General features: G+C 44.6%; 1 protein-coding gene across 3 annotated transcripts in view; it reads left to right on the top strand.

Annotated features, from left to right (window-relative positions):
- LOC110070136 (carbonic anhydrase 15) overlaps window positions 1-18,804 on the top strand; it is a 50,901-nt gene that overhangs the window by 24,652 nt on the left and 7,445 nt on the right. The window contains exons 2-7 of one of the 3 annotated variants that reach the window (XM_078381665.1): window positions 1,470-1,490; window positions 2,614-2,649; window positions 7,391-7,561; window positions 7,655-7,815; window positions 11,424-11,516; window positions 12,882-12,948. In XM_078381665.1, the coding sequence (XP_078237791.1) occupies window positions 1,470-1,490; window positions 2,614-2,649; window positions 7,391-7,561; window positions 7,655-7,815; window positions 11,424-11,516; window positions 12,882-12,948 (549 nt within the window). The remainder of the gene's footprint in view (window positions 1-1,469; window positions 1,491-2,613; window positions 2,650-7,390; window positions 7,562-7,654; window positions 7,816-11,423; window positions 11,517-12,881; window positions 12,949-18,804) is intronic. The other 2 variants (XM_072983236.2, XM_078381666.1) reach the window with 2 other exon arrangements.

The following is an 18,804-nucleotide window of genomic DNA, read 5'->3' as shown; positions in this document are numbered from 1 at the left end:
TTTGACTTTTTAGTGATGTATCTTAGAGTTGTCATCTCTGCCTTTTCAATACGCCTTTTTAGGCTATAAGATCCTGCATTTGTCGGCATGTATGCTCCTGCAGATTTGAAACAGGTTTCTAGCATGGGTTAAGTTCTGCTCTCAATTTAAGTTTTGCCTTTGAATGCACATTTGCTTGCAACTTCTCATAGCTGTATGGATTTGGGATGGCAATCACATCTGCAGTTTTTTGTGAGATTTAAGCATTTGTGCCTACAGTTTCCCACAGTGGCAAGAGTTCTGGATGTTTTCAACAACTGTGTGGCATTTTTGTGCTTATGGCACATAGAAGCAATACAGAAGAATATAGCATGCTGATATTCCTTGGACTTCTTGCAGCCATGATAAGATTTTTACCTTGATACCCGGGTGAATTCTGGTATGATTGGAAATGGCCATCTGATTTCATTCAGGAATTAACTCTTTTTTTCCTGGGATAAATGCCAGCTGTGATGAACACAGGCCTCTAATGTTTTCCTTAAAGGTCTAAAAAGTTATGTGGGGCTTTTAGGAGATATTCAGGCAGCGGATTCTGACCTGGCATGTGAGTGAAAGGGATGTTTTGCTGTTCTGCCTTTCAAAGAATAAAAATTACATGCGGTCAAGTCCAGTCCAACGTATGGCGACCCTTTTCTATTCAGAAGAGGCTTACCATTCCCTTCCTCTAGGGGGCGGCCTTGGATTGTGCAGCTTGCCCAAGGCTACACAGGCTGGCCCTTCTCCTTGGAGACCCAGCGGGGAATCAAACTCCTAACCTCTGTCTCTGCAGACAGATACCTAACTCTCACTGAGCTATCCAACCAGCTTTCAGCTCCGGAATAAAAATGTTACGGTAGAAGTACAGTGGTGCCTCGCTTAACGATTGCCCCACTCTACGACAAAATCGCTTGATGATTAGATTTTTGCGATCGCTTTTGCAATCGCAAAACAATGTTTTAAATGGTTCTTTTTGTTTAACAATGATCGGTTCCCTGCTTCAGGAACCAATTTTCGCTTTACAACGATCAAAAACAGCTGATCGTTGGGTTTCAAAATGGCCACCGGATGCTTAAAATGGCTCCCCACTGTGTTTTTGGATGGATTCCTTGCTTTACAGGCAGTGAAAATAGCCGCCCCATGGAGGATCTTTGCTGGACGGTGAGTTTTCAGCCCATTGGAATGCATTGAGGGGTTTTCAATGCATTTCAATGGGCTTTTTTTATTTCGCTTTACGACGTTTTCGCTCTACAGTGATTTTGCTGGAACTAATTAATGTTGTTAAGCGAGGCACCACTGTAATTCATCCAGAGAATAACTTTTCTACACAATTTTCCTACTGCATCGGATTCAAGTGTTTATTTCTTCCAGTGCTTTTCATTTCCTCTTCCCCCCCCACCCCTGTTTATTCTCTCTCTTTCTCTCTGTCTTTCCCTCTGTCCCCGCCACTGCAGACCACAGGCGGAAAGGAGCAGGTACGTTTGGGCATGCTGGCTTTGTGAAAAGGTGTATTTAGAGCAGGAGACGATATAGAACATTTTAGGATTATGGAGAAAAAGTAATGATGATGGTGGTCATGATGTCCATGTCCATGATATTCTGAGAATGAGCTTCCTTTTAATGGCTGATTTTTGTTCCTGGGATTAAAAGCCTCCCTGTTTCTTGGACTTTTCAAATTAAACACCAGTAGGCATCCACGGCTTGACATTTCCACAGTTTGCCGCAGTCCTATATACAACGTACATAGCCCCTCGTGGCTTTTGTATAAGCAACTGAGCAAGGAACTAAGTAAATAAATAAAATCTGGTGGCCTTTGGAATTAATAACTAATTCAGAGGCTGATGGGTATTGTGAACAATGATGTCTTTTTAAAGAGACTGGATACCATCCTTTCCTCACTGCATGCCTTTTGTTTATACCAGTTGATGCATGCATATCATTTTGTTGTTGCTGCTAGAAATGGGAATTTTAGATGTCTTGGACCACAGAACCCATAACTCCCCATTTCCAGAGTTGTTTCTGACTCAGACACACCTTATAGACACCTAGATGTGACTTACTTGGAAGAAAGGCCCCAGCTGCAAGGGTCTGAGGCTTAGTTAGGCCTAGCTTCCTGTTTCTGTGAGACACATTTCGGTGTTTGCAAATTGTTTGTTGATCAGATAGGACTCTTAGAATGGAGAAGTACTGGATTTGTTGACTAAGAAATTTTAAAACGGCCTACCCATATTTTTCCATGTATAACACCCCCAATATAAAATGACCCCCAGTTTTGACCCTTGTCCGCCTCCGTCTACCTATAAAGCAACCCTCAATTTTTCCTCTAATGATTTTAGGAAAAAACTGTGGTTTTCTACATGGAAAAATACGGTATTTATAGTTGTTGCTGTGTCAGAATCATTGACTTTGCCCCCCTTGGTATTTCGATTCTAACTTCCCTGCTATTAGCCATGTTGACTGTGGCTTCTGGATGTTGAATTCCTGCATGGTGAACCCCTAAGTTATGAGTCATCATGAACACGAGGTGTCCTCCTGGCTTAATTGTGAGTTTTCCTTCCTCATCGTTTCTTATAGATGTTTTTCCATTTGCTTTTCCAGGTACTTGGTGCTATGATTCACAAGACCCTAAATGTGGTAAGTCTGTGAACTAAGTGTTGGCAATGTTCTGGGTGTGCCTTCACCCACTTGTAAGAATTTTCCTGGACCTCTTATCCTTGATCTAAGGAGGGCAGGTACCTCCAAAGCTCTGTTGGCAAGTCCAATTCCAGGTTTAAGTCAGAGATTAGAAACCTTACTCTTTTGGGCTATAGCTCCCAGGTTTCCCTCAGAGGCCATGAGTGGCGGAGAAGTTTGGAGTTGCAATGCAAATAATAATAATTAAAAAAGGCCAAGCCCTAGTTGGACTGGGCCTTCTGGACGTTTGTGTTTGGCCCCTTCCAGCTTTGGTGGACTTCTACCTGTTCGTTTGTCAGGTGGTAGGAAGGAGAACCAGCCATTTTAATGCCCCAGGGTGGCCCAGTGGATGATATATTCGCATTGTGGGGAAATTAATGGCTGGACCTCCTGCTAGTGGTTGCATTCTCCCTGCCCATTCAGAGTGAGGGCATGACCGTGTTTTGTCCTCACTCGAAGCTGACTTTGAGGCCTTGTCACATAGGCACCCCACAGGTGCTGAGAAATCATGGCGCCACAATTATTCTTTGGACCAAAACACTGAAGTGTCTGGCTACAGTTTCCTAGGAAAAGCACAGTTCACTAACTACCTTTTTGCTCTTCTTGAGTTTAAAGACCCTTTTATGAGGTTTTAGTTGCTATATTAATGTGCTAGGTTTTCCTACTTCTTATTCACACTGTACTTTACTCTACTTATGCTGCAGTGGAGGACATTGCTTTGAGTATAGCTTATTGAATATATTTTGGGCTAAAAATCCCCACTCTTTTTCCTCCAGATCAGTGGCCCCCAACCTTGGACCTCCAGATGTTCTTGGACTGCAACTCCCAGAAGCCTTCACCACTAGCTGTGCTGGTCAGGATTTCTGGGAGTTGTGGTCCAAGGTTAGGAGCCAATGATTTAGATCAGTGGTTCTTAACCTTTGTTACTCTGATGCTTTTGAACTGCAACTCCCAGAAACCCAGTCAGGACAGCTGGTGGTGAAGGCTTCTGGGAGTTGCAGTCCAAAACTCCTGAGTAACCCAAGGTTAAGAACCAGTGGTTTAGATGCATGCTGGTATTTGTGAATGTAGTCTACTCTTTCCCTTTCAGCGAAGCATCACATACTCAAATATCAGGTGTGACTCTTCTTCCCCAGCACCTGTAGCTTGGTGCCCTTTTAACTGGTGATGATGAGGTTTGAGTCAGAGGGATAGGAAATGAAAATCTGTCCGTTTCACTCTCCCATGTTCACATTTGTTTAACGTCAAATTCTTCAATAGTCTCTCGAGACTGAAGGATGCCTACTAACCTCAAATTCTTCCCAGTGATGAGGAAACTTATAAGGCTGGATGAATTCGTGTTGACAATAAAGTAGAATGGACCACCCAGACATTCCCACCTCAGATGTTTCTCAGGTCAAGTCTACAATACAGTTCGCCAGACATTAGAAGCAGATTTCTCGGAAGTAATTTTTAGAGCGCTATAATTTTAATTGCATTTTAATTGTTTTATCTTTTTTACTGTATTTAAATTGTTGTAAGCCACCCAGAGACCTTTGAATAGTGTTGGCAGCATATAGGTTAGTTAGTTAGTTAGTTAGTTAGTTAGTTAGTTAGTTAGTTAGTTAGTTAGATAGATAGATAGATAGATAGATAGATAGATAGATAGATAGATAGATAGATAGATAGATAGATAGATAGATAGATAGATAGATAGATAGATAGATAGATAGATAGATAGATAGATAGATAGATAGATAGATAGGTGATAAAAGACTTAATAATTTAATTTAAATTTTCTACATTGTATCTGAAAACTCTAAAACAATTTTTTTTAAATCACATCCTGCAAGCACAGACTTTGGAACTCCCTCCCACTGGAGGCCAGGCTGCCCCATCTTCGCTATCCTTCCACAAGCAGACAAAGACCTTCCTCTTCAGACAAGCTTTCCCTTAGGGACTGGCTGCTTGAGAGAAGCTTTATAATGGAGTGTTTTGTTGCCTTTTTGCTTTGAATGTGTGTTTGGGGTTGGTTTTATTTACCATCGTTAGCATGGCATTTGTTTGTTTCTTTTTCTAATATTTGTACACTTATTGTTTTTAGATTTAAAATATTGTCTTTCAACAATGCAAGCAGGCTTGGGTCCTTTTCAAGTAGGTAGGTAGGTAGGTAGGTAGGTAGGTAGGTAGATGATAGATAGATAGGTAGGTAGGTAGGTAGGTAGGTAGGTAGGTAGGTAGGTAGGTAGGTAGGTAGGTAGGTAGGTAGGTAGGTAGGTAGGTAGGTGATAAAAGACTTAATAATAAGCCTACTAGAAATTCTGCTAAATTTTGAACATTGCAGATTAGTTTCCTTGTGGTGGATTGTTGGCAAGCGAACAAGGGCTTTCTTTGCAAATCAATTGCTCGGGAATGGTGTTTTGAAGGCGTTCCGTTTCTGGAGGGAAAAATTACTATCAGGGACTAACACTGTCTTAACTATATTGGATGACTAAAATTAGCTACTGTTGTGCATAAATAACACAGGGAAGCCCTGGAAGAGAAGAAAACCAAACAGGATCATAATGGATGCTGCTTTGGTCTTCAGAGACTTTTATCGTCCCCCGAAATAGCTTTGTTTCGTCTGTCAGACCAAATATAAGCCTAGTGAGGAAATCCTGTTGAATTATAGATAAGAAAAAGCCGGTACTTTATTATTAATGAAGGTCATCGAAGGAGGGGGGGCATCTTCTTTGCCGGAGAGGCAGAAAGAACGAGGCTGGAAGGCTAATGAGAATTTTGGCCATGGCATCTGCATAACACAACTGCACTGGCTGAGGTGTTGATTTTACCACAATCCTTTTATAAAAAAATCAATACAAATGGCTTCCATTTAACCGATGCTGGGGGAAAGTTAAAGGCTCTTCCTTACGTTGGGTCAAGGTTGTCATATCTAGGAGCAAATAAGAAAGTTCCAGCAGATGTGGGGGGGAAATTAGAACGAGGGGGAAGTAATACCATGTGACAGAACCGTTTGGGGAGAAGACGAAGAAGCATCTTTCAGATCAATACATATTTCCAGCACCTGCCTTTTGCCAAGAGAAACTTGATTCGCCGCTTCCCTGTTTGACGTCCATCAAATCTCACGGGTGCGAGAGTGTATTCCGTTCGATTATTTGAAACTATAGGTCATCGCAGTGCGGAAAAGAAATAGGAAGAATAACCCGAAACTGGAAATTAAAAAAAAACACGTAAACATAAGTCAACACCAATAATTCGCAAATCCGAGGCTACAATTAAATCCTATGCACAATTTCCCACAACCCCAAACTTGAATGTTTTATACATAGATATCTGTTCCCCCATTAACATGAGAGTGACAGTTCGTATGTCATCAACAAGGAGGACCAAAGTGGACACAGATTTGAACAAAGGGTTTGTCTGCCAACAGTGTATGCCAGGGATTATATATATAATCATAGAATTATGGGGTTGAAAGGGGCCTGTAAGGCCATTGTGTCCAACCCCCTGCTCAGTATAAGACTCCAAATCCAAGGAGACCTGGCAGATGGCTGTCTGATTTTCTCTTGAATACCACCAGCACTGGAGCGCTCACCATCTCCTGACAAAATTGATTCCATTGTTGCACTGCTCTAACAGATAAGAAAACTTTCCTGATATTCAGCCTAACCAGTGCTGAATAGAGGACAACTAGTACTTCATAAGATTTGGGAACTATATTTCTGCTAATGCATCCTAAAATAGTACTCTTTTTTGGCAATCTCATCACACTGTTAGCTCATATTCAGCTTTGGATCTACAGTGATTCCAAGATCCTTCTTGCATGTAATATTGCTGAGCCCTCGTCTTGTAAATGTGCATCTTTTCCCCCTCTACGTGTAGGACCTTGTGCTTACGCCTGTTAAATTTCATTCTGTCGCTTTCAGCCCAGCGCTCAAGCCTACCAAAATCTGTGTTCTCGAAGGCTTTCGCGGCCGGAATCCGATGGTTGGTGTAGGTTTTTCAAGCTGTTTGGCCGTGTTCTGGAGGTTTTTCTTCCTAACGTTTCGCCAGTCTCTGTGGCCGGCACCTTCAGAGGACTGGAGTTAGAACAAAGACTCAACTACCCCACACACTACACGAGAATACAGACAGAGTTCTAACTCCTGTCCTCTGAAGATGCCGGCCACAGAGACGGGCGAAACGTTAGGAAGAAAAACCTCCAGAACACGGCCAAACATCTCCCCCCCAAAAAAAACCCTACAACTACCAAGATCTCTTTGAATTTTGTTTCTGTCTTCCAGGGTATTAGCTATTCCATCCAGTTTTGTGTCATCTGCAATATCAACTGAGTGTTCCACTTCAGTGGGTGAATGGACAGGTCACGAGACACACTTCTTTTTAATTTCCAAGGACTTGTCCTTTAGCAAAGCAAGGTGTGCTGCTTATATACTGATCCCTACCACTTAAAACAGTTTCAAGTTAATTATGCAGGCTACACATTGCCTCCCATCCCCCACGAGCTGGGTACTCATTTTACTGACCTTGGAAAGATGGAAGGCTGAGTGAACCCTGAGCTGGCTAGCTGGGATTGAACCCTGAGTCATGAACACAGTTTTGGCTGAAGTACAGCAGCTTAACCACTGTGCCATGAGGCCCTTCCTACTCCGCTTTTGTTTATCAGCTGAGCTGTTTTGTCCATGGTTCGCCCCCCACCTTTTTTTCACTCTCTTATCCTCTTTAGGCCCTTTGCATTGGAAGGACATCGCATCTCACTGTGGAGGACAGAACCAATCGCCCATCAATATCGTCCGAAGAAAAGCACAACGGGACAAGAACCTCGAGGAGATTTTGTTTGAAGGATACGACCAAGCCCCTACTGGCAGGTGGAGGCTGCTGAATGATGGACACACCGGTGGGTGTGGTGGGGACAAATGAATCTGGGGGGTTCTTTTGTCCGTTATTTTGTCCCTCGACTCTTTCTTTTCTCACTGCGCCTCTTTTGCAGTCGTAATGAACCTGGATGGAGCTTCCACTGCTGAACAAATTAACATCACCAGAGGTGGACTTGACGACGTGTACCGGGCGCTGCAGTTCCATTTTCACTGGGGGGATCTCAACAGGAATGGCTCAGAGCACACCATTGATGGGAAACAGTACCCTATGGAGGTAAGCTGGCCACACAATAGGGAGTCTTCTGGGGTGGTGGAGGCTTACACCATTGCCGTTTTGTCCCCTCTTTAAGCTATAGGATACAGTGGACCCTCGACTTACAGACAGCTCGACTTACAGACTTTTCGAGTTACAGACTTCTCTGGCTGCAAAATTTAGGTTTGACTTGCAGCCGGAGAATCGACTTACAGACCAGAAAAAACCCAAAACGGAACAAAAACGGAACAAAAACAGCTGGTTACTGATTAATTGGTTTTCAATGCATTGTAGGTCAATGGAGATTCGACCTACAGACTTTTCGACCTGCAGCCACCATTCCAATATGGATTAATTCCATAAGTAGAGGGTCCACTGTACTGACTTTGTGGTCTGACTTCCCTTCAAAGACCTCCAGCGAGACATGCAGCTCAGGCTTTCTGAAGGGCAAGAAAACAGGAGAAAACCTGGGAAATCAATATGCAAAAGTTGGGAAGTTGGCAAAATTTTTTGATCTAGGTAGGGATGATCTGAGGGCTCCCAAACGTTTGGAAGGTGTGGTGGCCATCTCACGAAGTCCAAAGGGTTTGTAGGGGAAGCCAGAATTATCCCCAGGTCTCTAAAGGTAAAGGTAAAGGTTCCCCTTGACAATTTTTGTCCAGTCGTGTTCGACTCTAGGGGGCAGTGCTCATCCCCGTTTCCAAGCCATAGAGCCAGCGTTTTGTCCAAAGACAATCTTCCGTGGTCACATGGCCAGTGCGACTTAGACACGGAACACTGTTACCTTCCCACCGAGGTGGTCCCTATTTATCTACTCGCATTTTCATGCTTTCGAACCGCTAGGTTGGCGGGAACTGGGATAAGTGACGGCCGCTCACTCCGTCGCGTGGATTCGATCTTATGATCTCCTGGTCTTCTGACCCTGCAGCACAGGCTTCTGCGGTTTAGCCCGCAGCGCCACCACGTCCCCTATCCCCGGGGCTCTTCATTCCTCTTTTAGAGCAATCAACAAAACTTATTCCAATGATGGCAATGATCATGTCAGTAGCAATGATCCACGCTGATTCTTGGAATGAGATGAGGAGCTGGATCAGAATTTCTGCGTAATGTAAAAGATGTTTAAGGGCCCCTGTTGTTTTGGGAAAATCTCTCTCTCCCCCCCCCTTGATTTGGAAGGAAATATGCTCAACTTCAGGAGGCAGTGGAAGACAGGAGGGCCTGGCATGCTCTGCTCCATGGGGTCACAAAGAGTCGGACACGATTGAATGACTAAACAACAACAACATGCTCTTGGACAAAAGAGCAGCACTGGGGAGAAATGTGTAAGTGTAGAGATGGGCATCAGGCACAGAGATGGGCATGAAACAAGCCACAAAGCATTCCCTCTCAAGAAACTGGGCTGTTTTATGGTTCGTTTCATGGAAATGCACCCGCCTAGAATGAAACACAATGGCAAACTGTCATCAGCATTGGCGATGCTTTGTGCAATTCAGCACTTCCAGGAGTGGTAGAACAGCCTCTGCACGGGTTAGAGATGCCAAACCCACAGCAAGTCTTCAGCTGACTCTCCTCCACACACCCCTCCACGTTTTGTGAAGATTGGGTTTGGGACATCTAAGGTACAGCTCCCCCAAAGTAGGTCCCCCTCCAGGAAAATACTCTTTAGCCCACTAAACGGGGCCATTCTACAACTCCCAGAAGTCTTGTATTGCACAAAAACACGAAATGTTTCATTTCGTTGGAAAGCTCATGATTTGTGAATCATGAAGAGCCACGAACCATCACAAATTGCCATTTTCCTGGTTCGTTCCCATCTCTAATCAGGAGGGGGAACATTTTGAGAGTGATCAATGTTTCTGCACCAGAAATGGGTCCGGAATTACCAAATCCATCAACCCCATCCTGTAAAGGGGCCGATTTCTGTATTTTCTGCCAAAAAGGTCTAGTTGCTACCACTTTATTTGATGCTCATGAAATCTAGGACAGCTGGTCTCTTTCCGTCCACCTTTATCGGGTTGCTGGGGGGGATCTTTGGCAGAGGCGTAGGACAGATATTTAATAAAACAGCAGAACAGAGTAAACAACACCTCTATTGAGTAACGTCAGAGGAAACTCCCACATGTTTCCAGTAGTTCTTTGCCTGCATTCAATGTCTGCATCAATAACTCATCAAGAATTATTGAAATGCCTCCAACACAAGCTAGCGCATCTCCAGCCGTACCGCATTAAGTAGACACAAGGGGCCGGTGTTTGTTCAAAGCCCAGGCAGGAGAGGCACGGAGTAAATAAACCCAAATCCATTAGCTGTATTCTGAATGTGAAGCCATTAATTAAGGAAGATTCTGCCGTTTGGAAGGAGGCAAAATTGGACAGTGCAGCTTTTCATCACGATTGTGGGGAAAGCAAAGAATACATGAAAGGGCTTTTGATGACCTCTGGATAATCATGGACATCATCTCCTCTCCTTTAGTGGCTATATAAGAGTAATAATTAGGATAATAATAATAAAACCAGTCACTCAAACCTATTGCCAGTTGTTGCCATCCGACAGCAAAGTACCTCTTCAAGGTAAGGTACTGCAACACAATATTACTACCCCATTTCTACCAAACGTTGTTCTAGATTACTCTTGCTCTTTGCTGCCTTTGTACGTGACCCTTCTATTACCCCTTCCTGACTCATATAAACTGTAAATAAACAACAGACTCTCATCTGCTGGATTTTGTGTGTTGTTGGATGGCTTCTTGAGCTGTGTAACCTATTTAGTTCAAGTTGCTGGTCATCTTCCAGGGTTCAGCCCCTCCTCTGTGATCTTTAGAAGTGAAACCCTGGAGTGGGGAATCAATGCAGCCCTCCCTTTCTTTCTGTTGCTAAGGGAGTGAGTTCCGATCCTCACAAAGCCAAAAACAGCACCCCACCAATTCGCAAGAGAATATGCCATAGGCCTGGGGAAATTTCAGAGTTTGCAAAAATTCTTTTTAAAAAATCTGCAAGGGCTTTCAAAAAACGGTTTTCGTAGTTTGCTGCCTGTGTGCCGAGCACACAGCTGGTTGTGCGTTGACTCGCACAAACACACCAAGTCAGTTGAAGGTTGTGCACATGATGTACAAGATTGCTGGTTCATGCTCTGCTGTTTCAGCAGGATACTGGCCTTTGTTATTTTTGCTGCAACAGAATTTAGACAACTACCTTATGGAAATATCTGAAATTCAGTGGTTTGGATAGCTCAGTGGTTTAAATATATGGCGATGGATCCAGAGGCTGCAAGTGTGATTCCCCACTATGCCTCCTGCAGGCACAGCCAGCCCGTGTAGCCTTGGGCAAGATGCACAGTCCCAGGGTGTCCCCAGAGGAAGAGAATGGTAAGCTGCCTACCTAGAAAACCCTGGAAAAGGTCTGCGATAAGTGAGAATCAAGCCAAAGGCTCCTCCTCCTTCTTTACTTTGAAGCTCTTATCTGCAGCCTCCTTAGACTCTATATCAACCTGCAGACTCCCCATTTCCTACAGTTGCAGCTTCACAAGTTTTGCCAACGGCTTATTTATTTGTTTTATTTATACTGTATGCTGCTTTTCTCCCAATAAGGGGACTCAAGAATAACTCTCTCTCTCTCTTTTTTTTTCCTGGCAGTTACACATCGTCCATATGAATGCCAAGTACAAAACGCTAAACGAAGCCAAAGGGCACCCCAATGGAGTTGCTGTCTTGAGCTTCTTGTTTAAGGTATCTGAAAGAGATGCTGTTACCTGGATGCATGAGGGCAGGTTCCATTGATGCCTGCTGCCCATCTGCTTAGAAGGGACAGAATCCTCCCCAACTCTCATCAACTCTTGTCTCAATGTGATGTGAGATACTCCCTGCAAGGAATTCCTAAAACCTATGGGATTTCTTCTCTCCCACGTAAGAGCAAGGGGGGACTTTTCCTTCACATGGTGTCCAAAACATTCTTTGAGGAGCAGGTATGTGCGTATATGTGCATTGGGACAGATGTACGTGGCAAATATAGGATTGGATGACCCCAAAAGACACAAGCTACCCATCCGCTGCTTGTCATCCTTAAAAGACCATGCAACAAAGCAGCCACATTGATAGTTTCCCTTGTTGCATACTTTGCCCAAACGTTATTCTCAGCCAAGTAGGACTTTCCTCAAGAGTGCCAGAAAATACTACGCTTCTAAGAGAACAAATTTTCCATCCTTGGAACAAGTCAGGATTCACCCGTTCCATGTTCATTCGGTTGCCTGTAATTTAGATTTCCAAGTCTTAGTGGTTAAAAGGCTGTTGAAGCACTGGAGAACCACCAAATTGTGATTCTGTAAGGCTGGGCAGACACTTACCACCGAAACATATAAGAAGGACGCAGCCTTCTGGTATGAATTCAAACATGGAAGTAAATGCATCTGTTGAAAACTTCTTTTTACCAAGGGGACAATTAAGGGAAATGTAAACTAGACAATTGGAGCTTTAAATTAAAAAACAGAAGGTGAAGCTTAATTATTAAATATGTTGCTAAGATAAACACAGCACTGAATTGCTGGTGCAAAGCTGAAAAACAGGCTGGGAAGCAATCAACACAATGATTGTAATGCAGACCCCTATTACTTAATGTTTAGGCATTCATTAATGTATCACACTGTATTAATGGCACTGCTTTGCAGTAAATTATATAATATTGGCTCAAATCCTATTGGCTCAAATCCTAACCTGCAGCATTCTCAGGTGCAGGTTAACTTTACTTTTCAAAAATGATTTTAGACCTCACGGATGCATAAATATGAAAGCAGCATTGGAATAGATTACTTCAATGCCCTTTCAAAATCTTCCTTTCATAAACCTTTTGCGGAGCCGCCGATCAGCTGTTAGAATCGTCCTTTTGCTAAGCATCGGTCCCCCAAAAAAAGCGTCTTCCCAAGCACGGACTGAAACGTCGTATAGCGAAACTCCCCCATAAGAAACACTGTTTTGCAAAGCGCAATGGCGGTTGCAAAATCTCATCGTCATGCAGATTCATTGTTTTGCGGGGTCATCGTCTTGCGAGGTACCACTGTAGATGAAATGGGTTTCTTCACTCTTCACTTTCTGTTGCAGGCATCTGATGCAGATAACACCAATTACAACACAATCATAGCTGGCTTGAAAAACATTTCTCGCCCAGGTAAGCATGAGAGTTGAAGCATGCATTTTCAATGCTCTGATTTGTTACTAACTTGGTTTATTTTCACCCCTGCTCCTGCTCCTCACATTGAATTCTATGTGAAGCTACTTCTTTTGAACAAGTTGTTACAGATCATAACTTGCGTTGCCAGATTCTGTAATGCTGCTGTGCTCGCCCGCAGATGTATGATTGCCAGAGTTTTTTAGTTCTCCTGTCTCTTTGTTCTGGCTCATCACATGGTCTAGTGGGAGGGCCTAGTAGTTTGAATCCTGATTTTACTGGAGCCTGTGTCCATTTTCCTTAAGGGTTTTGGCTGGGAAGGAGGCGAAAGGTAGGCTTTTTGTGGAGAAGTCTGTTTTTTCCTGTCTCTTTGTTCTGGCTCATCACATGGTCTAGTGGGAGGGCCTAGTAGTTTGAATCCTGATTTTACTGGAGCCTGTGTCCATTTTGGCTGGGAAGGAGGCGAAAGGTAGGCTTTTTGTGGAGAAGTCTGTTTTTTCCTGTCTCTTTGTTCTGGCTCATCACATGGTCTAGTGGGAGGGCCTAGTAGTTTGAATCCTGATTTTACTGGAGCCTGTGTCCATTTTGGCTGGGAAGGAGGCGAAAGGTAGGCTTTTTGTGGAGAAGTCTGTTTTTTCCTGTGTCTTTGTTCTGGCTCATCACATGGTCTAGTGGGAGGGCCTAGTAGTTTGAATCCTGATTTTACTGGAGCCTGTGTCCATTTTGGCTGGGAAGGAGGCGAAAGGTAGGCTTTTTGTGGAGAAGTCTGTTTTTTCCTGTCTCTTTGTTCTGGCTCATCACATGGTCTAGTGGGAGGGCCTAGTAGTTTGAATCCTGATTTTACTGGAGCCTGTGTCCATTTTGGCTGGGAAGGAGGCGAAAGGTAGGCTTTTTGTGGAGAAGTCTGTTTTTTCCTGTCTCTTTGTTCTGGCTCATCACATGGTCTAGTGGGAGGGCCTAGTAGTTTGAATCCTGATTTTACTGGAGCCTGTGTCCATTTTGGCTGGGAAGGAGGCGAAAGGTAGGCTTTTTGTGGAGAAGTCTGTTTTTTCCTGTCTCTTTGTTCTGGCTCATCACATGGTCTAGTGGGAGGGCCTAGTAGTTTGAATCCTGATTTTACTGGAGCCTGTGTCCATTTTGGCTGGGAAGGAGGCGAAAGGTAGGCTTTTTGTGGAGAAGTCTGTTTTTTCCTGTCTCTTTGTTCTGGCTCATCACATGGTCTAGTGGGAGGGCCTAGTAGTTTGAATCCTGATTTTACTGGAGCCTGTGTCCATTTTGGCTGGGAAGGAGGCGAAAGGTAGGCTTTTTGTGGAGAAGTCTGTTTTTTCCTGTCTCTTTGTTCTGGCTCATCACATGGTCTAGTGGGAGGGCCTAGTAGTTTGAATCCTGATTTTACTGGAGCCTGTGTCCATTTTGGCTGGGAAGGAGGCGAAAGGTAGGCTTTTTGTGGAGAAGTCTGTTTTTTCCTGTCTCTTTGTTCTGGCTCATCACATGGTCTAGTGGGAGGGCCTAGTAGTTTGAATCCTGATTTTACTGGAGCCTGTGTCCATTTTGGCTGGGAAGGAGGCGAAAGGTAGGCTTTTTGTGGAGAAGTCTGTTTTTTCCTGTCTCTTTGTTCTGGCTCATCACATGGTCTAGTGGGAGGGCCTAGTAGTTTGAATCCTGATTTTACTGGAGCCTGTGTCCATTTTGGCTGGGAAGGAGGCGAAAGGTAGGCTTTTTGTGGAGAAGTCTGTTTTTTCCTGTCTCTTTGTTCTGGCTCATCACATGGTCTAGTGGGAGGGCCTAGTAGTTTGAATCCTGATTTTACTGGAGCCTGTGTCCATTTTGGCTGGGAAGGAGGCGAAAGGTAGGCTTTTTGTGGAGAAGTCTGTTTTTTCCTGTCTCTTTGTTCTGGCTCATCACATGGTCTAGTGGGAGGGCCTAGTAGTTTGAATCCTGATTTTACTGGAGCCTGTGTCCATTTTGGCTGGGAAGGAGGCGAAAGGTAGGCTTTTTGTGGAGAAGTCTGTTTTTTCCTGTCTCTTTGTTCTGGCTCATCACATGGTCTAGTGGGAGGGCCTAGTAGTTTGAATCCTGATTTTACTGGAGCCTGTGTCCATTTTGGCTGGGAAGGAGGCGAAAGGTAGGCTTTTTGTGGAGAAGTCTGTTTTTTCCTGTCTCTTTGTTCTGGCTCATCACATGGTCTAGTGGGAGGGCCTAGTAGTTTGAATCCTGATTTTACTGGAGCCTGTGTCCATTTTGGCTGGGAAGGAGGCGAAAGGTAGGCTTTTTGTGGAGAAGTCTGTTTTTTCCTGTCTCTTTGTTCTGGCTCATCACATGGTCTAGTGGGAGGGCCTAGTAGTTTGAATCCTGATTTTACTGGAGCCTGTGTCCATTTTGGCTGGGAAGGAGGCGAAAGGTAGGCTTTTTGTGGAGAAGTCTGTTTTTTCCTGTCTCTTTGTTCTGGCTCATCACATGGTCTAGTGGGAGGGCCTAGTAGTTTGAATCCTGATTTTACTGGAGCCTGTGTCCATTTTGGCTGGGAAGGAGGCGAAAGGTAGGCTTTTTGTGGAGAAGTCTGTTTTTTCCTGTCTCTTTGTTCTGGCTCATCACATGGTCTAGTGGGAGGGCCTAGTAGTTTGAATCCTGATTTTACTGGAGCCTGTGTCCATTTTGGCTGGGAAGGAGGCGAAAGGTAGGCTTTTTGTGGAGAAGTCTGTTTTTTCCTGTCTCTTTGTTCTGGCTCATCACATGGTCTAGTGGGAGGGCCTAGTAGTTTGAATCCTGATTTTACTGGAGCCTGTGTCCATTTTGGCTGGGAAGGAGGCGAAAGGTAGGCTTTTTGTGGAGAAGTCTGTTTTTTCCTGTCTCTTTGTTCTGGCTCATCACATGGTCTAGTGGGAGGGCCTAGTAGTTTGAATCCTGATTTTACTGGAGCCTGTGTCCATTTTGGCTGGGAAGGAGGCGAAAGGTAGGCTTTTTGTGGAGAAGTCTGTTTTTTCCTGTCTCTTTGTTCTGGCTCATCACATGGTCTAGTGGGAGGGCCTAGTAGTTTGAATCCTGATTTTACTGGAGCCTGTGTCCATTTTGGCTGGGAAGGAGGCGAAAGGTAGGCTTTTTGTGGAGAAGTCTGTTTTTTCCTGTCTCTTTGTTCTGGCTCATCACATGGTCTAGTGGGAGGGCCTAGTAGTTTGAATCCTGATTTTACTGGAGCCTGTGTCCATTTTGGCTGGGAAGGAGGCGAAAGGTAGGCTTTTTGTGGAGAAGTCTGTTTTTTCCTGTCTCTTTGTTCTGGCTCATCACATGGTCTAGTGGGAGGGCCTAGTAGTTTGAATCCTGATTTTACTGGAGCCTGTGTCCATTTTGGCTGGGAAGGAGGCGAAAGGTAGGCTTTTTGTGGAGAAGTCTGTTTTTTCCTGTCTCTTTGTTCTGGCTCATCACATGGTCTAGTGGGAGGGCCTAGTAGTTTGAATCCTGATTTTACTGGAGCCTGTGTCCATTTTGGCTGGGAAGGAGGCGAAAGGTAGGCTTTTTGTGGAGAAGTCTGTTTTTTCCTGTCTCTTTGTTCTGGCTCATCACATGGTCTAGTGGGAGGGCCTAGTAGTTTGAATCCTGATTTTACTGGAGCCTGTGTCCATTTTGGCTGGGAAGGAGGCGAAAGGTAGGCTTTTTGTGGAGAAGTCTGTTTTTTCCTGTCTCTTTGTTCTGGCTCATCACATGGTCTAGTGGGAGGGCCTAGTAGTTTGAATCCTGATTTTACTGGAGCCTGTGTCCATTTTGGCTGGGAAGGAGGCGAAAGGTAGGCTTTTTGTGGAGAAGTCTGTTTTTTCCTGTCTCTTTGTTCTGGCTCATCACATGGTCTAGTGGGAGGGCCTAGTAGTTTGAATCCTGATTTTACTGGAGCCTGTGTCCATTTTGGCTGGGAAGGAGGCGAAAGGTAGGCTTTTTGTGGAGAAGTCTGTTTTTTCCTGTCTCTTTGTTCTGGCTCATCACATGGTCTAGTGGGAGGGCCTAGTAGTTTGAATCCTGATTTTACTGGAGCCTGTGTCCATTTTGGCTGGGAAGGAGGCGAAAGGTAGGCTTTTTGTGGAGAAGTCTGTTTTTTCCTGTCTCTTTGTTCTGGCTCATCACATGGTCTAGTGGGAGGGCCTAGTAGTTTGAATCCTGATTTTACTGGAGCCTGTGTCCATTTTGGCTGGGAAGGAGGCGAAAGGTAGGCTTTTTGTGGAGAAGTCTGTTTTTTCCTGTCTCTTTGTTCTGGCTCATCACATGGTCTAGTGGGAGGGCCTAGTAGTTTGAATCCTGATTTTACTGGAGCCTGTGTCCATTTTGGCTGGGAAGGAGGCGAAAGGTAGGCTTTTTGTGGAGAAGTCTGTTTTTTCCTGTCTCTTTGTTCTGGCTCATCACATGGTCTAGTGGGAGGGCCTAGTAGTTTGAATCCTGATTTTACTGGAGCCTGTGTCCATTTTGGCTGGGAAGGAGGCGAAAGGTAGGCTTTTTGTGGAGAAGTCTGTTTTTTCCTGTCTCTTTGTTCTGGCTCATCACATGGTCTAGTGGGAGGGCCTAGTAGTTTGAATCCTGATTTTACTGGAGCCTGTGTCCATTTTGGCTGGGAAGGAGGCGAAAGGTAGGCTTTTTGTGGAGAAGTCTGTTTTTTCCTGTCTCTTTGTTCTGGCTCATCACATGGTCTAGTGGGAGGGCCTAGTAGTTTGAATCCTGATTTTACTGGAGCCTGTGTCCATTTTGGCTGGGAAGGAGGCGAAAGGTAGGCTTTTTGTGGAGAAGTCTGTTTTTTCCTGTCTCTTTGTTCTGGCTCATCACATGGTCTAGTGGGAGGGCCTAGTAGTTTGAATCCTGATTTTACTGGAGCCTGTGTCCATTTTGGCTGGGAAGGAGGCGAAAGGTAGGCTTTTTGTGGAGAAGTCTGTTTTTTCCTGTCTCTTTGTTCTGGCTCATCACATGGTCTAGTGGGAGGGCCTAGTAGTTTGAATCCTGATTTTACTGGAGCCTGTGTCCATTTTGGCTGGGAAGGAGGCGAAAGGTAGGCTTTTTGTGGAGAAGTCTGTTTTTTCCTGTCTCTTTGTTCTGGCTCATCACATGGTCTAGTGGGAGGGCCTAGTAGTTTGAATCCTGATTTTACTGGAGCCTGTGTCCATTTTGGCTGGGAAGGAGGCGAAAGGTAGGCTTTTTGTGGAGAAGTCTGTTTTTTCCTGTCTCTTTGTTCTGGCTCATCACATGGTCTAGTGGGAGGGCCTAGTAGTTTGAATCCTGATTTTACTGGAGCCTGTGTCCATTTTGGCTGGGAAGGAGGCGAAAGGTAGGCTTTTTGTGGAGAAGTCTGTTTTTTCCTGTCTCTTTGTTCTGGCTCATCACATGGTCTAGTGGGAGGGCCTAGTAGTTTGAATCCTGATTTTACTGGACCGCGCGCCTAACGGCGCGCGAAATACTCTAAGTCTATCTCCAACCCCAATATGCTGAATATGGATGTCCTGAAGGAGGGCAGAATTTCAGCTTTAAAAAGAGAATGAGGAGGAGAGTGTGTCACATGAAATTCCCTAATCATATCTCTTACTTAATTTGGTAAAAGAGAGCAGGCCGGGTAGGTGGGACTCGTCAGCCCTGGAAGGCAGCCCATCTAGGAGAAGGAAAACTCCAAATTTTAACCTCCACTGCCTTGTGGCTATATCCACTTATGGAAAGGGCTTCAGGAGATAACCTCGAGGCAAAATCCGGAGCCGGAGTCCCGGAGGCACTTTCTTTCACTCTGCCAACTCCTGCGACGTTGCTGGAACCAGTTGTATTGGCTCTTGCCTTTCCACTGGACCATTTCAGCGATGTGGAGAGGGGGGATTTGCCGCTTGGGTAACAGCCTAT

The sequence above is a fragment of the Pogona vitticeps genome, chromosome 14, assembly GCF_051106095.1.
Source record: "Pogona vitticeps strain Pit_001003342236 chromosome 14, PviZW2.1, whole genome shotgun sequence".
Taxonomy (NCBI): domain Eukaryota; kingdom Metazoa; phylum Chordata; class Lepidosauria; order Squamata; family Agamidae; genus Pogona; species Pogona vitticeps.
The sequence above is the reverse complement of the archived record's forward strand: the minus strand, read 5'-3'. Positions and strand labels throughout refer to the sequence as shown.